At 37.0% G+C, this 22669-nt stretch overlaps 1 protein-coding gene across 1 annotated transcript in view; it reads left to right on the top strand.

Annotated features, from left to right (window-relative positions):
- LOC136875613 (uncharacterized) overlaps positions 1 to 22669 on the top strand; it is a 312390-nt gene that overhangs the window by 183364 nt on the left and 106357 nt on the right. The window contains exon 8 of the mRNA XM_067149147.2: positions 16292 to 16397. Within this exon, the coding sequence (XP_067005248.2) occupies positions 16292 to 16397 (106 nt within the window). The remainder of the gene's footprint in view (positions 1 to 16291; positions 16398 to 22669) is intronic.

Here is a 22669-nt window from a genome sequence, read left to right as displayed (position 1 = left end):
AACGTATAATTCCTATATTGCGTTTCTTCTCATGCAGTTTAGAACATCAAAAATGGTATGGGAATGCCAAAGGATGTTAGATCAGCTGAGTGAACCTAGCTCAGTTACCCTATTATGGGTCCTTGGGCACACAGGTATCAGTGGAAATGAAGAAGCTGACAAACTAGCAAAACAGGGCACAAAAGGTCCTTTCATAGGACCAGAGCCCTTCCTAGGAGTGTCACTCCAAAAGGTGAAACTGGTAATATCCCAGTGGACAAACCAGTCTCACTTAGACATTTGGAAGATGCTAACCATAGCAAGGCGGGCACATGAACTTATCAAAGGGCCTAGCCAAAGTTATAAAACAGTCCTGATAAATTTGAATAGGACCAGAATGCGAATGGTAGTTGGACTGCTGACAGGACACAATACCTTACAGAGACACCTACACATCATGAAAATCAGTCAGGATCCGATGTGTACAAGATGCGGTAGGGAGGAAGAGACCTCCACGCATGTGTTTTGTTAGTGCAAGGCTCTTGCAAGCACTAGACTCGATATCTTGGCTCAGTGAGCCTGGAAGACATCAGGAATGCCAACATCCAGACGCTTGTACCCTTTATAGGAGCACTAGGGCTGGACTAGGCAAACACGTTTAAGGGACACAAAGGGTCTTCACATACCTACGTGTGGAGCCCTGCGAAGGCAGGGCTCACCAATTCTTTATCTATCTATCTATCTCATGCAGTTCCTTCAGTAAGTCCTGGTAGGCTAATGTCGCTGGTAGTAAGAGGTTCAGTAAAGAAGGGCTCTCTGGTAAATTCATACACGAGCCAAAAGGGTGTGTATTTGGAGAGACAGAGCACCCTTTTCAAGTATGCTGCCTTCAGCTTCTCTACAATTTTGAGGTTTGTCTTCTTCAGATGTGTCCATATGTTTTCCAGTCTGTATGTTATGACAGGTTCAACTTTGAGTTCAAACAGTCGTAGGGCTGTTTCCAGAGAGAGTTTACCTATTGACTTGATGTCACGTATGGCTCTCATTGTGGTGCTAACTCTGTCGTTTATGTGACATGTGAATATGGTTCCCTGTGTCTGAAGTGTAACTCCCAGGTATGAAAAGGTGGTGACTGACTTTAGCGGTGTCTCGCCAGTGTAGAAAGTGTTGGGTCTTCCCCCTCTTCTGAACATCATGGAGACTGTTCCCTTCGTTCAATGCCAGGTCGTTTTCTTGTGCCCAGTCTACCAATTCGTTGAAGGTCAATGCCATGTCGTCCGCATACATTAGATGGTTTACATTGTCGTGTTTTATTGTCTTGACGATGTCTGCTGTAGCTACGATGAAGAGTAAAGGGCTTAGTGGGTTCCCCTGCAGTACCCGAACATTTTGTTGTATCAGGCTCAATTTATCTATGCCATCATGTATTTCCACCCAGTTATTAGTGAGAAGGTCTCTGATGATTGGCAGCTGGTAATGCCTTAAGCCTAAGGCAGTTTCCGGCTTCTTCATTAGAATGGATCTATTGATTGTGTTGAACACCTGGGTGTAATCTGTGAAGATTGCATTAGGCTTTCCCCCATGGTTTGCTAAGGTCATTTCTATATCAGCTTGGAGACATTGTATAGTTTGTGTAGTTGATCTCTCACATCTGAAATCAAGCTGTGAATCAGGGGTTTCTCATTGATAATATCTCGAAGACGCTTACGTAATAGTGTTGTAAGGATCTTCTGTAAAAAATTTGATCTCCTGCGTAGGGGGTTGAGTCACTGTGGGGCTTGCTGCTGGCTGGTGTGTGTTGTTGGCCTGAAGGATTGAGCTTAGATGTGTTTTCCAAACCTCCATTGGGATATTCCCTGGGAATTTTGGTTGCTTCGGCTGAAGAGCCTTGTTATTATCTTAAAACAATTAAATTTATTAAAATAGTCAACCTATTCAATACAATACACTCTTAAGAATGTTTACAACTTATACATGACACTCAAATTGAGACATGTTTCACCCTAGTTGTGGGCATCTTCAGCCTTATTTTCCTCCTCAAAATAAAATGTTATCGGGATCCTGATATTCTCAAATTGAACCATCTTAATAGCTAAAATAATATGAGTTAAACATACAATGTGTTGGTCTTATTACTAACAGATGAACAATTATTTAATGGAGTTCTTGAAGCAGTCTTAAAATTAATTCATTAAAATATCTGATGTTGGCACCTGTTAAAATTATCATGAGGTTAGATACCCTCAATCCTATAAATCAATGATTAACAAATAATGATTCATTAACAATTGATAAAAAATAAACACCACATTAGGACACTATATACAGTCTGTTTGTTGTCTTATAACAACTATCAATAGTTTGCAAAAGGATATTAGGAGAAACCTCTTGATGTTTCTAAAATTGTAGTCCTATTCTTTCTAAGTCAAGTCTTCTTTACAAAAGGCACTTTAACACATTGTGAAATCAAAATAACTGTGAGTTATACTGTAGCCAAGCACTTGGTTCATACTTATTTAAAAACGATCTATAGTTGTCTGGCAACCTAATTTATATGCAGTAATGGTTTGGAGAATATGAGATAATAAAGATAATTCCAAAGTGTTCGAAGTATGTTATCTGCCACAATCCTGATGTATGGTTAATTGGGAGACTCTTGAAAAACGGCCTTTAAGATGGAAGAATGATGTCCACTGAGGAAATAAAGTTGTTAGAATATCTGTAACAAAAGTGAGAAAGATGTTTTAGAGAAAATGTGTGTTATTGAGTGCATGAAGAGTTATCAGGCTTTTCACTTACCTCCTTGTGTTTTATGTGGCAAGATCGTATCACTCGTGTCGGCAACTCGACTGTTAGCTTCTGCTCTTGTACTTTGCGTGTTGTAGCAGTGTGTCGTCTTAAGTGGAGGGAGAGTAGGGGAAGGAGGGATGGGCGGAGTGTTACGTATCTGATTGGTCAGTGGGGGCATGTTAGTAGGGGGTGACTGCGGGGAAGTTGTGTTATTGGAAAATGTGGGAGTATTTGAGGGGGGAAGTATAAAGATATTCTTAAACATGCTACCCTTTATATTTAATAATTGCAGTAATTTAGGTAAAACTTCGTAAGTGGGAATCTTAGTATCTGAAACGTCATTTAAATTACGGTCTCTATTAAAGTACTGATCTAAAAAAATTTAAATATTCTCATATCCATTAACCTTCTTTTTTTTCAACTTCTTGCTCATATGGATGCTCATCGCAGAAAACTTATTATGTTTACCCGCGTTACAATGCTCCTGGTATCTAGTGTGGAAGCTACGGCCTGTTTGACCCATATATGAACAAAAACATTGTGCGCATGTTAGTCTGTAAATTCTCAAACTTGTGAGGGGATCGTTGTTGTGGTTTACAACGTTATGATTGAAAAATTTACTGTAATTACTATTTTGAGTTTTGTATATTATTTTAATATTTTGTTTTTCAAGGGGGTTCGAAACACAGTGGATGCATGGATCATTTTATTTGAAAGTTGCGTAATTAGACTTACGTGGTTTATATGGTGTGAGGTTTGTCAATGACTTTGCTTTCACTTTATTAATGATCCTGTTAATCATTACTATGTTATAACCATTAAAGCAAAATTTCTCATTTATTTTAATTCATTCTTTTGACTTTCTGGTGATAGGGGAATCTTGAATGTGCGATAGACTAAGCTGTAGTATTGCATAAAATGAATTTCATTATAAAGTCCGTATTGTTGTACGTATACTTAAAAGGTATGGTCAGATGTTCCACCATTACAATACGTTTTTTATTTATTTATTTAAATAACATTTAAAAAATAATGGAACATGTTTCATCTATCTTGTAGACATCATCAGCCAAAAATTTTTAAGATTAAGAACAAAGGACAAGGACAAAAACACATTAAAAATAGTTCGGACTGCCGAATGCGTCAGTTAAAATGTTGAAGAATATGCTGGAATATTCTGAGCACAACACTTGAGTACTGTTAAAAGTGAAAATTAAAATGTAAAATGTTGAACAATAAAATTGGTAATAGAGTCCTTCTTAATGTGATGATGCTGTGTTGACATACAGTTTGCCGATGCGTCGGTAGAAACTTGCTGATATGGAGCACAATGTTTAGTTCCAGTAGAATGAAGATAATTGTTAAACGTATGTTAAACATGAGTGAGGGTTCCAGTAAACTTGTATTGAGTTTGTCTTGTTGGCGTGATAATGTTAAAAATTCTTGATAAAAAAAAAATTAGGCCGAATATCTGATCATTATTTCATAAGTGGAATGTGCAGTAGAGTGCCCTAGAATGAGAATGACGGCTTTTAATAGTGTTAAAATTAGGCGAGTTTTTGAAGCATCTTGTAATACAAAAGAATGACATGAAAATAAAGTGCATCATATCTGATTACTTACGCTCCTGCCAACCTAAGAATGGCTAGCTCAGTGTGTATAGATGTTTATGGCTGACTGGAGGTGATCTGTGGAGGCCGTGTGTAATGGAAGCTGATATGAGGGGAGAGTAGCGAAAGGCTGGAACCAATAGGTGGGAAGCGACTGCTTGGAGGCTTGTTACGAGGCTTGTCCAAATAGGTACTGTTGAGTAATGTCTCAAAGTACGTTCACAGTTTCTGAAATTTCATTTAAGCAGGATTGCATTTTTGGTCTATATTAATAAAGATGTTTTCTAAAACATTGAATAAATTGCCTTTGTTATAAAAATAAAGAATTTTTAAGTCCTGCTCTATGGAGGTGAAGGAATGATTGGACTCTGTTATATGAGTGCTCATGGTGGGATATTTTTTATGTTTGGCAGCATTGACGTATTCTTTATATCTAATTAAAAAGTTTCTTCTGGTTTGCCCAATGTAGCTTGCGGAACATTGGTTGCAATTTAACTTATATGCACCTGATTTGTTGTATTTATTCCTGATGTTATTGATGTTGTGCTGGTTATAAAAGAGATTAGTATTGTTGATTGTTTCAAAGGCAATTTTGACATTGTTTCTTAAGAATATTGGTGATTTCATAAATAATTTTATTGGTGTAAGTGAAGGTGGCGTAGTTATCTGTTTTTTTTTCTGAGCAGAGTTGAAGTGGATTTGTTAACAATTTTGCTGACTATTCTGTCTATGAAATGCCTGCCTAAACCATTTTTTCTTGCTATTAAGTAGAGGGTATTGAGTTCTCTTTTATGATTCACATCATATAAAGGGATGTAAAAAGCTTTATGAATTAAGCTATAAAAATTGCTCCTTTTTGAGAGCCTAGATGCATTGAGTCTCGACGAATGGTATTTACGGTTTGGGTGGGCTATCTGAAGATAGTATAAGGAAATTTGTTCAAGCTGCTGTTAATAGTGGTAGTTAAAATGTTTAAAGAATTATTGATTTCAACGTTGGAAGTAAACTCGATCCATGGATCAACCGCATTTAGCTGTTCAAGGATGATATCGTCATTGGTGATGTTGTGATCTATTATGGCAAATATTTAAACATAGCGTGTCCAGAACACAATATCTTTAATTTTATTATGAATTTTGATATTTTCCAAATGGTCTAAATAAATTTCTGCCATTATCCCTGAAGCTGGGGCACCGATAGGTTTTTCCAATGAAAGTGAAATAGTTCAAATAGTTGAATTACAAGATTAAATTATCAAAAATAGGCAAGGACATCTTTTTTTGAAGAAATGTTTACATAATGAACTGAAGAGCCTTTCCAACATCCATGTGTTTTGACGTCTATTAATACCTTAATAAATGACGTAACTTCTTCGAATATACAACAGCAAACTAAAGAAGCCAGCATTCAACCGATAATTCTTCTTTATAACATCATTTAGTGCACACTGGACTTCTAATGATATACGGCGCACTGAACTTTACATAACTTCCGCTCAGTGCTTCGTCAATTGGAAGAGTTATTATTTTAATATATTGCTACTCAATTTCCCACATGGTATGTACTTTAAAAAAAGACTCTACTTGTGTTTACATTGTTTATGTTTTCTTCGATATTTACGCTTTAACTTACTTCAGGCTGATGATGACCTATTACTAGGTCGAAACTAGTCCCTATGTAATTTAAACTATTTACATTTTGTATTGAAAAGGTGGACCAATAATAATATATTATTTTACTCTATTATAATGAACTTATATCTAATTTCTTGAAGTTTAAGGGTTAAATAATCACACACTAAGAATACTGCCAAATTAAACACAACAAACGACAAGAAAAGAAATTTGAAAATGATTTGCCGAAATACCAAATTTATTAAACAGAATAAACACTCGCAAAGATCGACGAAAAATTATGAAGATTAACCTAAAAATTGTTGTTCAAAATTTACCAGAACAAATGTTTTAAAAGTAAAAAAATCCAGCGAGTCTCTATACTAAAAATTATTAACCTGAACATGATGACCAGTATAACAATCAACACTTCAATTTACGTCATCTGGAAGAAAAACAAGAAGATTAGGACACGAGTAAATTTATAAGATGGAATTGAGCGCTCACAGACTCAGAGTAGGTCAGTAATCAGCTGTCTCCCACAGATACGAATTCCAGCTGTTCGAGAGATAAACGTGAAGTCAGACGAGGAAGTACAGCACCCAACATAATTTAATGACAGTCCAAAGCAAGATGTGATCACGCAGGCTCTCACGGGGTAAGAATAGAGAACTCGAGCAAGGATCATGAAAAAACACAAACAGAAATATTTATTTATTTATTTTTGCTATTGGCTTTACGTCGCACCGACACAGATATGTCTTATGGCGACAATGGGACTGGAAGGGGCTAGGACTGGGAAGGAAGCAGCCGTGGCCTTAATTAAGGTACAGCCCCAGCATTTGCCTAGTGTGAAAATGGGAAACCACGGAAAACCATCTTCAGGGCTGTCGACAGTGGGATTCGAACCTACTGTCTCCCGAATACTGGATACTGGCCGCACTTAAGCAACTGCAGCTATCGAGCTCGGTCAAACAGGAATTAGAAATGCACACATAAGCATTACAACCTATAAAAGAAACATGTCATCAATTAAATAGTACTTTTCTTTGAGTTACAACAACGTAACAAACAGCATGAAATGTAATTGAATTTTGAAATTTAGCTAAGGGTAATTGTCGCAGTCCTTGCTTTCTTCCACAACCACGCTCTGCTACCATTGTAGCACTTGGTGAGCATACATGTAATAATAATAATAATAATAATAATAATAATAATAATAATAATGGCAGGAATGTTGAAATGGACAGAACTGGAAATATTAGATGATCTTCACCAAATCATCAAGGAAATGTGGGAGAAGGAGACAATCACAGAAGAATGGAAAACAGCACTTATCCATCCGCTGCATAAGAAAGGGAACAAACAGGATATCAACAACTATAGAGGTGTGTCCCTCCTCCCGATCACCTATAAAATCCTCTCAAATTTGTTTTTTTAATAGAATGGAGGCGAATCTGGACCAATAACCAGGGGAATACCAAGCAGGGTTTAGGAAAGGCCACTCCTGTGTCGAACAAATATTCAACCTGAAGTCAGTACTCTGCTACAGAATGTTGAGTGGTAAGAAAATTGTGGTGTCATTTATTGACTTCAAAAAAAGCCTTCGATTCTGTGGACAGAGAGACTTTGGATAAGATCATTAGGGATTTTGGAGTCAAAACTAAACTGGCAAATATAATCAAAAAGATCCTAACAGGCACAACCTCCAAAGTAAAATTCTTCGGGCATCTCTCACAATTATTTGAAATCAAGAGAGGCGTGGGGCAAGGGGATGGACTATCCCCACTCCTATTCAACTGTATACTAGAAAAGATAGTGAGAATGTGGAACTCAGAACTTGAACATCAAGGGATAATCCTGATCTGTCTAGGGAGAAAATCAGGAGGGATTAAAGTCAACTGCTTGGCTTTTGCTGACGACTTTGCTATACAGTCAGAAAATCCAGAGGTCGCAACCATCCAGATTAACCTCTTGGAAAGAATCGCCAGCCAAACAGGACTGAGGATCTCAGCAGAAAAGACCAAATTCATAGTGAACATCAAAAATGGACCAAAATTCATGGAAACACAGATAGGATGGATAGAAGGAGTCAAGTAGTTCAAGTACCTTGGTGAGACGATACAGAAGAGTGGACTAGAAAAAGCTGCAGTGGAAGATCAGATCTCAAAAATGGAGAGAGCATATGGCTGGACAAACATCTACAATAAGAAGTGCTTATCCTGGAATTCCAAATTAAAACATTACAACACCGTGGTCAAAACAGAATGCCTGTATGTCAGTTAATGCCTGTCCATGAACTACAAGCTGGAGAAGCTAGAGGTCCTGGAAAGAAGAATCCTCAGAAAAATTATGGGAGCTGTCCGAACTGAAAGCGGATGAAAACTTCGGAGCAACAAAGAAGTTAACCAGAAGGTGGAAAGAATCTCAGAGACCATGAAGAAAAGGAGGCTGGCGTTTCTTGGACATCCATACAGAATGAACGCAAACACACTTACCAAAGAGATATTTGTTTACTTCTGGAGAAAAAAAACCACTACAGCATGGATTAAGGAAATGAAGAAGGATATGGAAAGGTTAAGCATCTTGGAAGACCAGCTGTTAGAAAGGAATACGTTTAGGAACACACTGAAGAATTTGGAAGGTGTTCAAGGCGCAGGAAGAACTAAGAGGACCCGAAGAGCCTGGGCAGATGAACAACGGAAGCAGGTCAGCGAACGCTTGAAGGAGTATTGGACACAGAAAAAACTCCACATGAAGAGAAAGAAATGAAGTTGTAGTGTGATCCTTAGTGGTCCATTGGCTTGTAAAAAAATATAATAATAATAAAAAGATGAAAATAGAAAAATATGGAATTAAAACCAAATAAACACCAAGTTCGAGATGCGAAAACTTTAACTTACAGGTCTATCAAATGACAACTGTGGAAGAATGTGGAAACGTGGAAGGAACCCTAATGGGGCCAATGGGAAATTATGGCATTGTGGGGAGAGAGAGAGAGAGACACGCAGCAAAAACCCTTGAAATGTTCTATTAACAAACTAAAGTACAACATCAAATAGAAAATAAGGCCAGCAAATAATGTAGAAAATACCGTAAAACTTCAGGGGACAGAACTGAAATACATACTGACGTACAATTGAATATTACAGCTCTTCAGATAGTGGGTTGTACAAGCTTTAACACAGAAGTTGGGGCAGGATTACAGGAGGCGAACTCAAAGGCAATTGAATTTACATTAATTACAATTCACGTAGGTTACAAAATTTAGAAAAAAACAATCGCCTTGAACAACAAGATGCTATGACTATCCGTTGAGGCACAGTCATTCAGAAAACACAAATTGGTGAATGTGGAAATCTAGAGGAAACTCCGACATGCAGAACAAATTCACATTACTGCCAAAGTTACATTAAATAAGAAGGGGCCGAAACACAAGAAAGAATGTAAATTAAGTCTAACCAAAGAACTTGGCACTTACCTAGGGGTCTAGAGTCCTGAGACGGGCCGGCGTCCACCACTGAAGTGATCAGTATTCAAAGACGCGGACAGTTGTCTCGCTCTCACGAGGAACCCAAAACCGGAAATCGTGCGATCACGAGAAGACCAATGAAAACACGGAATTTACCCAGATCTCCATATTCACCAATGGAAAAGGTCGTTATTCCGACCAATGAAAATACAAGTAATAATAATAATAACTTAAATGTTTCCACCTTTTCAATACAATATATTCACAAGATTACAAAATTATACGGTACTAGTTTCGACCCATCTAGGGGTCATCATCAGCCGTATTGGAGCAAAGATCATTTGTGGCGAAATCCTAAGACAATATTATTTTAAAGAATAACAAGTGAAATGAGATGTTATGGTAATAGTTAATAATACAAGGAATATACATAATAAGAGGTTTTTAACAAAGAATAAAGTATAAATGGGGTGTTGTAAAAATTATAATCATGGAAATCAGTAAGTTCTTGTATTGAAATGAAATATGGCTTAGGAAGAGGGCTTAAGGTGGGGCTGAAGGGTGCGGGAGAAAGTGTAATTGTCTTGGAAAAGTACCTTTGATTAAATTTAGGATTGAGTTTAGGTTGGCTGCATTATTGTTTCCGAGGAAAGTGATAAATAGATCGAAGAGTATGTTGGGTTTCTCTGAGATTTCATTGAGATTGTGACTGGCATTAAAGTATTGGTCTAGGTGTATGTAGTAATTTTCCATTATGTTCAGTAAAGGGCCCTTGTTTGCTAATACGAGGATGTCCATGTCTTGTTCAATATTGGTGAAATTATGGTTATAATCTTGCATGTGTTGGCCGATGGCTGAAAACTTGTTGTATTTTATTGCGTTAGTGTGCTCGTGGTATCTGATAATGAAGTTTCTCGGCCAACACATGCAAGATTATAACCATAATTTCACCAATATTGAACAAGACATGGACATCCTCGTATTAGCAAACAAGGGCCCTTTACTGAACATAATGGAAAATTACTACATACACCTAGACCAATACTTTAATGCCAGTCACAATCTCAATGAAATCTCAGAGAAACCCAACATACTCTTCGATCTATTTATCACTTTCCTCGGAAACAATAATGCAGCCAACCTAAACTCAATCCTAAATTTAATCAAAGGTACTTTTCCAAGACAATTACACTTTCTCCCGCACCCTTCAGCCCCACCTTAAGCCCTCTTCCTAAGCCATATTTCATTTCAATACAAGAACTTACTGATTTCCATGATTATAATTTTTACAACACCCCATTTATACTTTATTCTTTGTTAAAAACCTCTTATTATGTATATTCCTTGTATTATTAACTATTACCATAACATCTCATTTCACTTGTTATTCTTTAAAATAATATTGTCTTAGGATTTCGCCACAAATGATCTTTGCTCCAATACGGCTGATGATGACCCCTAGATGGGTCGAAACTAGTACCGTATAATTTTGTAATCTTGTGAATATATTGTATTGAAAAGGTGGAAACATTTAAGTTATTATTATTATTACTTATATATTGTTCAATACGGACCAAAAACATGAAATTCATAACCATCAACAATGAAAATACACTTCCTTACATGATCAAGTTACCGAGCTCGATAGCTGCAGTCACTTAAGTGCGGCCAGTATCCAGTATTCGGGAGATAGTAGGTTCGAACCCCACTGTCGGCAGCCCTGAAAATGGTTTTCCGTGGTTTCCCATTTTCACACCAAGCAAATGCTGGGGCTGTACCTTAATTAAGGCCACGGCCGCTTCCTTGCCATTCCTAGCCCTTTCCTGTCCCATCGTCGCCATAAGACCTATCTGTGTCGGTGCGACGTAAAGCAAGTAGCAAAAAAAAACATGATCAAGTTTCTGGATGCTTCAATTGCGAAACAGAAATTTCGTTATTAGAAATCTACATGTGTCAGTACAAACTGCCTCAAAAGTTATGTATCAAAATGAACATACTTTTATACAATTTGCTTTCAGTTTTAAAACTCAATTACACAATACAACATTCAGAATTTCTAAAGGTTATCCAATCAATAGTTTTTCCAATTTTTTTACACTGTCTTTACTGTTCCTAGTTTTCCTAAAATAACTTCAAGTTACATAAATAATTTTCTTTGAAGGAGATATGTTTATACAACACACAAAATGATTTTGTACTCAGTTAATTTTGCAGTTCAGAAGGTCCAATTAAACAATAAATGAATAGTCAAACTGCAATTTTCATCATTTTAAATTTTGGCTTTCCCACTACAGGCGACAATATATCCCCAAAAATCTTATCAATCCCAGATACTTTTCTAGCTTTTAACTTTTGTATCTTTTTATAAATCTTGATCATCACAGGTACATTTCAGTACTTCACCATTATTAGCCCTCTTCTCAAACTGGACATTATCCTTATACCTAACTATGTTAACATACTGCTGACCGAATACATCTACCTTCTGTATGTCCTCACATATACAACACCCTCCCCTTGTTCATTAACTTCGTCAGTAGCTCGCCTGATAAATTCTCGGGTGGTGTGCAATTGCCCTTAACGTTCCCGCCCTAGAAATTCTCATTTAGTTGCAGTGTTCATTTCCTGATGGTGCGAAATTTTCTTGGGTATTGTAATCTCTTTGGAAATGTTTTCCAGCATTCTCAACAGATGGAAGGAAGGTTTCCAACTGTTTTCATAAAGTCATTGGCCTAAAATATACCTTTATCTTCTTTCCTTTACATACAGTCCCTGAATAGCTGATGAGGTAAACAGAAATGGCGAGCGAGAAATAGAATAGATGTTTGTCTGAAGACAAAATAAGGGACAACCCTAAATACGAGTAAAATTAATAACATTAATATTTCTGATAATAGTGATTTGAATGATTCTTTGGATGACGACCTTCTTGGTATTTGTAGTGAGACTGAAGATAATTACATCAGAAGCACCTGTGATGGTAGGAGCTGCAGAACATATATTTGTGTAAATAATATATAAGCCTGGAAATATGGCATGATCTAATATAATTCCATTTATAGCAAATACTGATGTAAGGGTTGGATTATTACAGAGTTGAGTGCTATTGACTGTTACAAACTATTTCTAATGGGTGATGTTGGAAGTTTGGTAGTGATCAAAACCAATTCTTAAGCTAAAATGATCATTGCAAGACGTGTAAATAAATCTCCATGTGCAAGGGCACAGTTTTGGATATAGACCAATTATTCTTCTGAAATTCAAAATCATATTGTGTTAGCTTTCTTGATGGGAATAATACAAAAGCTGGAGATGAAAATGTATTGGTCACAAGACAATATTCTCAAATCAACAAAAAGGAAGGTGTAGAAAAGTCTGTTGTGAAAGGAAATGTGTAAATAAGTAGTAAAGTAAGTTTTCAATAACCATTGAATGTTACATAAATGTGTTAATATAATTTCCCCTTATTAACTGCCACCAATTCCTACTTCTAATCTATACTAATATATAAAGACGTAAAGCTTGTTTGTATGTAATTGCTAATCTCAGGAACTACTGGACTGATTCTAAAAATTCTTTTGCTAATAGAAAGATACATTATCCGTGAGTGCTATAAGCTATATTTTATTTTCAAAACAATTCGAAGGGGTGGGCGACGGGCGGAGATATAAAAGTACTAGGCTAATATATGTGAAATATTGAATTTGTTGTTTTATGCACCTTGACGCAAAGAACAAAACTCGGTAAGTCCTACTGGCCCGAAAACCATGTTTTAAGGCCCTAAAACCAACCATTATGGCGATATTGACACCACACTATCCCTGCTCTAGGAATCGGATAAAGAAATGAACTGTCGTAATCATGGCAACGTCAGCTCCAGTATTCTTACAGCAGCAAGATTTTCTACAATATATTACAAAAACCTGTTACAGACATGAAAATTGGTATTTGGAATCTCCTTTAAAAATAAAAGAACACAAATTTTTGTTTTCAGAAAATCCACTTAAGGGTCGAGGGGGGGGGGGGGGGGTTAAAAAGAAGTTAGGAAGGAGTTGAATTCTGTATATGAGGATACATATACAGTATCTCAGAAACTGAAGATGTTACAGACGTTAAAACTGGTGCTTGGAATCCCTTTTCAAAATAAATGAACACACTTTTTGGAAAATCCACTTAAGGGGGTGAAATAAATAAAGCGGGTGAATGTTTAAAATTATCTTCTTCTTCTACCGCTTTTCCCACACAGGTGCAGTTGCAGATGCGAACTGTGTCACACATGTGGATTTGAGCCTGCTTGACGCCAACCCCGTGTGTACTATTGCGTGTTCCTCTTGTGGTTGGTAATGTGGTGTGTTGAGTGAATGTGAAGAGGAGAAACACAAACAACCTGTCCCCGACCCAGATGAGTTAATCACACGCGATTAAAATCCCCGACCCTGCCTGGAATCGACCCGGAACGTTGTGAACCGAAGGCCTCAATGCTGTCCACTCAGCAAAGGAGTGGGGCAGTTTTTAAAATGAGTATATCTACAGTATATCTCATGACTTAACAGTTACAGACATGGAAATTGGTATTTGTAATTCGTGTTAAAAAAAAAAAGAAATACATACCTTTTTTTTTCTTTTTTTTTCTTTTCGGAAAGTCAACTTAAGCTGGAGATCAAAATTAAGTGAAGGAGGAGTTGAATTCTATTTATGAGGGTACTTATATCTCAAAAACCAATATGTTACAGGCGTGAATATCGGTATTTGGAATCTCCTTAAGAAATAAAGAAACCTTTCTTTTTCGACTTAAAAGAGGACTGTTTCTCACATTTAGATCTCCATGTCGCATGTTCCAGATTTAGCTCTGCCAGTAGCCTGGTCATCTTAGCCCCAAAAGACAATGCCATGAACGTGGTTTACAAAAAGGTTCTGGGGTAAATGAAATGCAATTTTTGGTGAGTTTTTATACTTTAAGGATTTTCAGATAATGTCTTCGCGCAGTACCGAGGAATAATTAATTTTATCAACTTACGAAATCCTTGCGAGCAAAGCCGTGGGTAACAGCTTAGTAAATACATAATTTCCTCAGAAAACCTCACCTTTCTGGCATGTTTGCCATCTTGTTATTCTTAGCTGACTTATTTGCTAAATTCAATTTCCTGGTAAGTTCCTTCAGGCTCTCCATATGTCCACAACCGTTTTTAACTCTGTTTATTTCTAATCTACATCTCCTTCTTAGTCTCTTTATTTTTCTGTTATAATGAGTCTTTACCATTCCTTACCACCTCCTTCAATGATACCTGTTTTCACACTCCTGTTTATATTTTATTTACCATTTTTCACTTACAATTACTTTTTTTTAACTCCCATACGTCTCTGTTATCACCCGTATGATATTGCCTAATAGTCCTACTTTTACAACCTTCTATTGTATCACATTTATTTTTAACTACAGCAAACACAGCATTTTTTTTTTTTTTTTTTTTTTGCAAGTTGCTTTACGTCGCTCTGACACAGATAGGTCTTATGGCGATGATGGGACAGGAAAGGGCTAGGAGTGGGAAGGAAGCAGCTGTGGCCTTAATTAAGGTACAGCCCCAGCATTTACCTGGTGTGAAAATAGGAAACCACGTCATCTGGTTTTATCAGCATCACGCCTAGAATATTTTCCACTCTAGTTGGTTCCATCATTTCGTGATTCAGCTGTTCTTCCCAGATTAAGTTATTCACCATTTGTTGGTCATGCTTTGTCATTCACATTATCCTCCCAATTAACTTTTGGTATATTCACATCACCTGCTGCAATAACATTCCTTCCTGTATTGTTCTCCACATAGCTGATTTTCTTATCTAATAATTCTGCATCAGCATCAGCTCCACTTTTTCCAGGTATATACACCCTTAAAACATCAATTTGCTTACTGGTATTATCTAAAGTTATGAGCCTTACACCTAAAATTTCATGCTCCTAATCCTTAACATTTTCATAGCCCACAAATAGCTTACAAGTTCTTCTTTGAGCAGTATAAATACCCCTCCTATCTCGTCTCTACGATAAACATTCCGGTGAACTTGAGAAAATCTCTGTATCCATAATATCACTCAGCCATGATTCTATAACTGTTGCAATATCTGGTGAACGATATTTATTAAATAACTTAATTCTATTAATTTTTTAACAATATTTTTAAAGTATAACACTAACAAATTTATGTCATCGTTATTTGACTTCCAGCTCTCTATTCCACCCCATTTCCAAGAGTGTAGCTCTCTCACTACCCTTCTAAACAAACCCCCTAGCTTGTCATTTGAGTAAAGGCCATCGGAGCGTAGATCCCTATCTCGTACCCATCCATTAAGATCTACAAATCTCACGCCCAGTTTCTCATATACTGTAATTCCATAGTCACATTTAAATCCCCAATTACCCTCCAGTCTGTATCCCTCCTACACAGTATCCCACTGATAACAATCTCTGCCCCCTTAAACTCCTCCAGCACTGTCGTACCCAGATCCCACACATCCCCAACTATGTTAGTACCTATTCCTGCTTGCCTTACGATGTTGGCACCAATGTGGATTGCACTTGACGAAAGCCTCATCTTCACCCATCTCATTAGATTCCCTCCAGTCTCATTTCTCTTAACTTCCTTGATGGCTGCAGAACCTGTGCTGTACATTTTATTTTTTAATAATTTTCAGAAATTTTAATCATGGAGGATTAGTTCATAGGAATGAGTGAGCCTTATAATGTTACTTTTAACTCTCATCAGACACTTTGTGAATTCCATTCCTTATGTTTGGTATTAATACACCTTGCACATCTTGTTTTCTTTGTGTAGAGTCATTCGAAGAGCTATATAATACTCCATTGGACGCACCCCTCTCTAGCTGGAATTATCCTGAAGCACCTGACTATCGTGGCGATGATCAACCTATACCAACTATGTAAGTATTTGGGAAAATGAGTGGGTAGGATATTTTACAGGTCTTTTGAGTGGGAGAGGAGACTGGCATGGGGAAATAAGTATGACATATATCCTAAGAGATTTACAAGTAGGAGTACAGTTACTAGATGGGGAAATAACAATACAGGAAGTAATTAGTGTGTTAAGTAAAATAAAAACGAAAGCAGCGGGTGGTGCGAATGGTATTACTAACAGAGTTTGGAAGGAAGTAGGGACAAATGAATCAATGTTGAAGGTGATGGTAATTTTTTTTAACAAGATATGGGAATTGGCAAAATTTCCTAGCGAATGGAGAAAAGGAGTATTATGTCCTATATACAAGAATAAAGGGAGTCAAAGTGATCCTAATAACTACAGAGGAATAACACTCCTTGACTCACTGTCGAAGGTGTATACAGGAATTTTAGCCAATAGGATTATAAATTGGGCAAAGAAGTATGGAAGGATATCGGAGTATCAAAATGGGTTTAGAAAAGAGAGAAATACTGTGGATAATGTATGGATTATGGATACCTTAATTATGAAATATGTCAAGATAGCAGGGATGAGATTATATGTAGCAGCAATAGATTTGGAGAAAGCCTTCGATGCAGTGAATAGGGAGGCGTTGTTTACTAGATTAAGGGATATTGGGTTATCGAAGAAAATGAGGATGGCAGTAGAAGGAATATATGAGGAAGTAATGGTGATGGTTAAATTACAAGGGGGTGAATTGAGTAAGTGTATTGAATCGAAGAGGGGTGTGAGACAAGGCTGTAAGCTGTCACCGATATTATTTTTATTGTTTATAAACAATATATTAGACAGACATGGAGGCGAGGGCTGGCAATGTCCTTGGATAAGGAAACGGGAGATACTGGGACTGCTATTTGCGGACGATTTATTGATTTTGGCACAAACAGCAAGGGGGTTGAAAAAAGGGCTAGAAGAGGTGGTGGAATATACTAGAAGATGGGCACTTAGAATAAATGTACAGAAGACACAGATAATGGTATATAGGAAAAGGAAAGACAAGAAAGAAAATAAATTTTGGATAGTAGAACAGAAAGAAATAGGACCAGAAAAAAAATGAGTATTTAGGAGTAATAATTAGTAGCAATGGAACATGGAATGAACAGACCAAAAGAGCTAAACTAAAAGGGAGAAGAGCACTTGCAGTAGTGGGGGTATTAGAGAATAAATTCCTGGATATTAAATACAAAATTCAGAGAATGGTCTTCCAATCAATGGTTAAAGGAAAAATGTTATATGGGGTAGAAGTGTGGGGATTGGAGGGGAATAGAAATGAATTAAACCGGGTGGTGGGAAAATTTAGTAAGATTATGATGGGGGTTCCTAACTGTACTGCTAATGTGGGGACTAGATTAGTATGTAAAGATAGATATTACTATAGCAAAGAGGGTAATGAAGTATTGGATGAGATTGGAAGAAGGAAAGGGAGGAATACTGTGGATAATGTATGGATTATGGATACCTTAATTATGAAATATGTCAAGATAGCAGGGATGAGATTATATGTAGCAGCAATAGATTTGGAGAAAGCCTTCGATGCAGTGAATGTTCCGTTGCTACTAATTATTACTCCTAAATACTCATTTTTTTCTGGTCCTATTTCTTTCTGTTCTACTATCCAAAATTTATTTTCTTTCTTGTCTTTCCTTTTCCTATATACCATTATCTGTGTCTTCTGTACATTTATTCTAAGTGCCCATCTTCTAGTATATTCCACCACCTCTTCTAGCCCTTTTTTCAAGAGGTGTATAGGTTCCAGAAAAGTATGGAGAACGAAGAGTACTGGGTGAATAAGTGCAAAAATAAACTACAAAAGATAGGGTTAGGAGAATGGTGTGAAAGATGGGGAGAGAGGAAAGAATGGGTATTGAGAAAGGTGGAAAAGAGAGTGGCTGATATAGAAAGACAGAGTTTAATAACGGAATGTAGGGAAAGAGACTCACTATCAGTATTAAACAAATTAGTAGAAACTACGAACCCGAGAACCGAATTTGAGGGTAGGAAGGGTAAAAGAGGATTATACTGGTGGGTTATGGGAATTCCAAAATATATAGGATGGATAGGTCGAGAAAATAAGGATAGATGTATTTTATGTGGGGAGGATGGTCGGATATGCTTATATTTTCTAAATGTAGTGAATTAGAAGAGATGAAAAAGAAAGTGTTGAATAAGAAAGAGAGAGAAAAAGTAGAAAAGGATCATAAGATGACGGCATGGCTATGCAGAGAATGGGAAAGAGGAACAAATATATCAAAATATTTAAATTTGGTTAGAGCTAGGTTTTTAAAGAAATTAAGTGAATAATAGGAAGGTGTTATGTTCCAGATAATGAGTGACAGAACGAAAGGATTGTAGAATAGAGTTGGAAATGTAAAGAATGTACAATTAGTGGTGATATTTAGACTAAGGGACACAGATAAGAATGGAAGAATTGTGACTAATAATTCTAGGACATAGGGTTGAAAAAAAGTAAGACGTGTGTTAACTATAATGGATAAGTTACTATTAGGTAGATAAAGAGGTGTGAGAAGAGAGATGAGTAGATTTGGAAAAGGGAGGGGAGGGGATATAAGAGATAGAAGGAGGGGCTGAGACAGACCCATCTCTAGGTGAAGATAACAAGGGAATTGGTAATGTAAAGAAATGTGCAATAGTGAGTGATTTTTTAGACTAAGAGATGTAAATAAGAGGAAAGAACTGTGATGAGTAAGAGAACTGTTGAACTGTTGGCAAGTTCGGTGTTGAAAAAAAAAAATGTGTAACAGATGAACACTAGGATATAGTGAATGGAATAAACAAGCAGGGTGTAAACGACAGTGGATAAATTACAAAAAGGTAGAAAAACAGGTGTATTAAAATTGGTGATGTAAAGAAATGTGCAATTAATTAGTGGTTTTTTTTAAGACTAAGAGATGTAAATAAGATGAAGGATCGGTGAGGAATAAGGAAACTGTAGAACTGTTGACAAGTTCAGTGTTGTTAAATGGTGTATAAAATATTAACTCTAAGACACAGTGTTGACAATATAGTGGATAAGTTACTATAAGGTAGATGAATAGGTGTAAGTGAGGAAGAGAGATGGAAAGATTTGGAAAAGGGAGGGAGAGGGGGATATAAGGTGGAAGGATGGGGTGCGAAAGACCCATCCCAAGGTGAGAAAAACAAGCATGTCCGCACATAGAGATAATGGAGAGTCAAGATGGGAGCAGGCAATGTGTATTAAGACGACTCAGGTTAGTAGGCAGGACAATAGATAAGAGCGTGACAAATCGCATGACGGTCTGGTATCCACCTCTGCGATTCGCCACGCAAAGAATGGGAGGGAAGCCCATTGACATCGAGGTTTAGGTGGGGATGACATCTGACCCACGGGTGTGGCTGATAGTGGTATCATGGATGGAAGGGGTTCCCTCATTACCAGGGGATACTGCAAACAACCAGTTGTCTCTTTTTTTCCTATTATTAGTTGTAGTTAGTAGAATATTAGTTTTAGTGAAGGGTGGTGCAGCTCATGGTCTGGACCTCCGCCTCTGCAGCGCCACCAAATTAGTTAAGAGTATGGAGTATGTAGTTTTATGGAGTTAAGTAGTTTTAAGAGATATATAGTAGATATTGTTTGTTTAGTGTAGGGTGGCACAGCCCATGGTCTGGTGATCCACCTGGGTGATGCCACCAAATTAGTTAGGGTATGTAGTTAAGTAGTTTTAAGAGACATAGATTAGATATTGTTTGTTTAAATTTTTGTTTTTGTTTCTGTGTGTTTTGTTGTCTTTATTGCCTGTAAGCCGATGGTGTATACTAGGGTGGGCAATAAAGAGATGTTTTACTTTTACTTTAAAGAAAGGTAAGATTCTAAGTATGGCTTATAATATGTAGTACAGTATATTATATTACCTCCATTATTATTGTGCTAGTATTCTGGAATCCCAGAAGCACCGTCCACATTTGGTAAGAATTTTTAGGTTAGACATGTTTATTGTCAATTTTTGCTCAAATTTCTTGTCAGTGAAGAAAGAAGAACAGAGTGGATTAAGGCCAGTTGAAGAGGAAAATGGATACCTATTCCTTACACCAGAATATGTTCAGAATTATTTGATCAGTCCATGAAGAAAGTTGTTTTGAAAGAGAATGCAGTTCCTACTATTTTTGAAGCATCTCCTTCTTACTTACAGAATGTAAGTGGGACATATCCGTGAGAATTCTATTAATATAAAACTAATGTATTATAATAGTACATGATCTACGACTGCAAAATGAAAACAAATGTCATAGATGCAAGGTTAATACCATCAGAGGCCCTAGATAGTGACCACAGACTACTGGTAATGAAACTGAGAACATTGACGGAAAGGAAGAGAACAGAGAAGTAAGAAAGATGTATCAAAATATGGAAACTGAAGGAAAAGGAAAACCAAGGAAGAATACCAGGTAAAAATAAGATTGAGCGTACCAACAGATGATACCAGAACAGGAGAGGAGGAATGGGAAATGTTCAAGAGGACACTAATAAAAACTGCACAGGAAGTTTGTGGGAGAACTAGTGCCAGGGAAAAATGCAAGGAGACCCCATGGTGGAATGACAGAGTCAAAGCGGCAGTTAGGGAGAAGAATAAAGCTTTCAGAGTGTGGTTTCAGCAGAGGACAACGGAGACAAGACAAGAATATAAGATGAAAAAGGAAGAAGCTAAGAAGGTTGTAACAGAGGAGAAGAAAAATTGGATGGAAAAGTGGACAAACATGATGGAAGAGGGTAGCAAAGGAAATAAAAAAAGTACTGTATGGAATGGTCAAGAGTAAGAGGAAAGGCAAGAGGGAAGATGTTATAATAATAGACAAAAATGGAAATGAAGTGCAGGAAATGGAGAAACTCAAAGGAATGTGGAAGGAGTATTTTGAAGATTTACTAAACCATAAGGATGCGCTCATTTTGGTGCTCCCATTGTTTCTTGTGGTTTCCTTATAACTGCATAACTATTGGTGGTGCTATTTGAGGATCCAACCAGCCTCTGGGCTGATGACCTAACAAGGATGCACTGAGGAGGAAAGTAGAAGCAGGGAGGAAGTAAGAAATTTGGAAGAAGAAAAAAACTTAACATGGGCAGAAGTGGAGCTAGCATTGGACAAGATGAAAGGGCTAGATGAAGTGAGTATTGAGATGGTGAAGGCAGCAGGAGAGGTAGGGAAACAGTGGCTTTATCGTGTGTTGAAAGTAGTATGGAAGGAAAGGAAGACGCCTGAAGATTGGAAGAAGGGGGTAATCATACCCATTTTCAAGAAGGGGAATAGAAAGATTTTAAGAACTATATGGGAGTCACATTGATATGCCACTGTGCAAAGGTGTTTGAGAAGATTCTGGAGAATAGAATCAGAAAGAGGGTGGAAGAAAAGTTAAGAGAAGAGCAGTATGGTTTCAGATCAGGAAGGTCCACAGTAGACCTTATATTCACAGTAAGGCAACTACAAGAGCATCATTATGAATGGGGTAAGGATCTTGTGATGGCCTTCGTGGATTTTGAGAAACCTTATGACCGTGTGTGTGGAAACAAAGTACGGGAAGCCTTACGGAGAATAGGTGTCGAGGAATAAACCGTTCAACTGCACCAGCCGTACTGTCATATTCTGGTACAAGTAACACATAGACAGGAGATAGCAAATACCCTTAAAATATCGTTAAAATAAAGAGCAAGACACTCACCAAACTTATGAAGCAACTGGACATAACCCAGAGACAACTTGGACCAAAAGAAATAGTAAGAAATAAGCATAAGTTTTGAAAGTAAAACAAAAGTTATTTACTTTGTGAAACAAATGATAATTTAATTGATAATACTTTTTGAAAGAAAAGTTACAGTTAATCGAGACAAGAGCCTACAATTGTTAAAAACCTATTGTGCACCTTTTAAAAGAAAAATTTAATTACCCAAGAAATTAATTAAATAATCAAGACTGAATTAAATAGACAAAAATCAATTACCATAGAAATGAGGGACATCCTCTAAATTGAAACAACAACAAATTGAAATTAATTAATAAATTGAAACAAGAACAAATTCCCACCTGGCTGGAGGCTCAGAAAAATAAATTTTTTCCTTCAGATAGTTACTCATGAAATAATGATTAAGTCCAATATTCACAGGATTATCCTTCCTTTTAATTTACCATAGAACGTAGTAAGGGGAAGCCACGAGATTCTTCCAAAGAACTGGATCTCAAAGGGCACTACAGGAAGGTAAATTAACG

Source organism: Anabrus simplex, chromosome 6, assembly GCF_040414725.1.
Source record: "Anabrus simplex isolate iqAnaSimp1 chromosome 6, ASM4041472v1, whole genome shotgun sequence".
Lineage (NCBI taxonomy): Eukaryota > Metazoa > Arthropoda > Insecta > Orthoptera > Tettigoniidae > Anabrus > Anabrus simplex.
The sequence above is the reverse complement of the archived record's forward strand: the minus strand, read 5'-3'. Positions and strand labels throughout refer to the sequence as shown.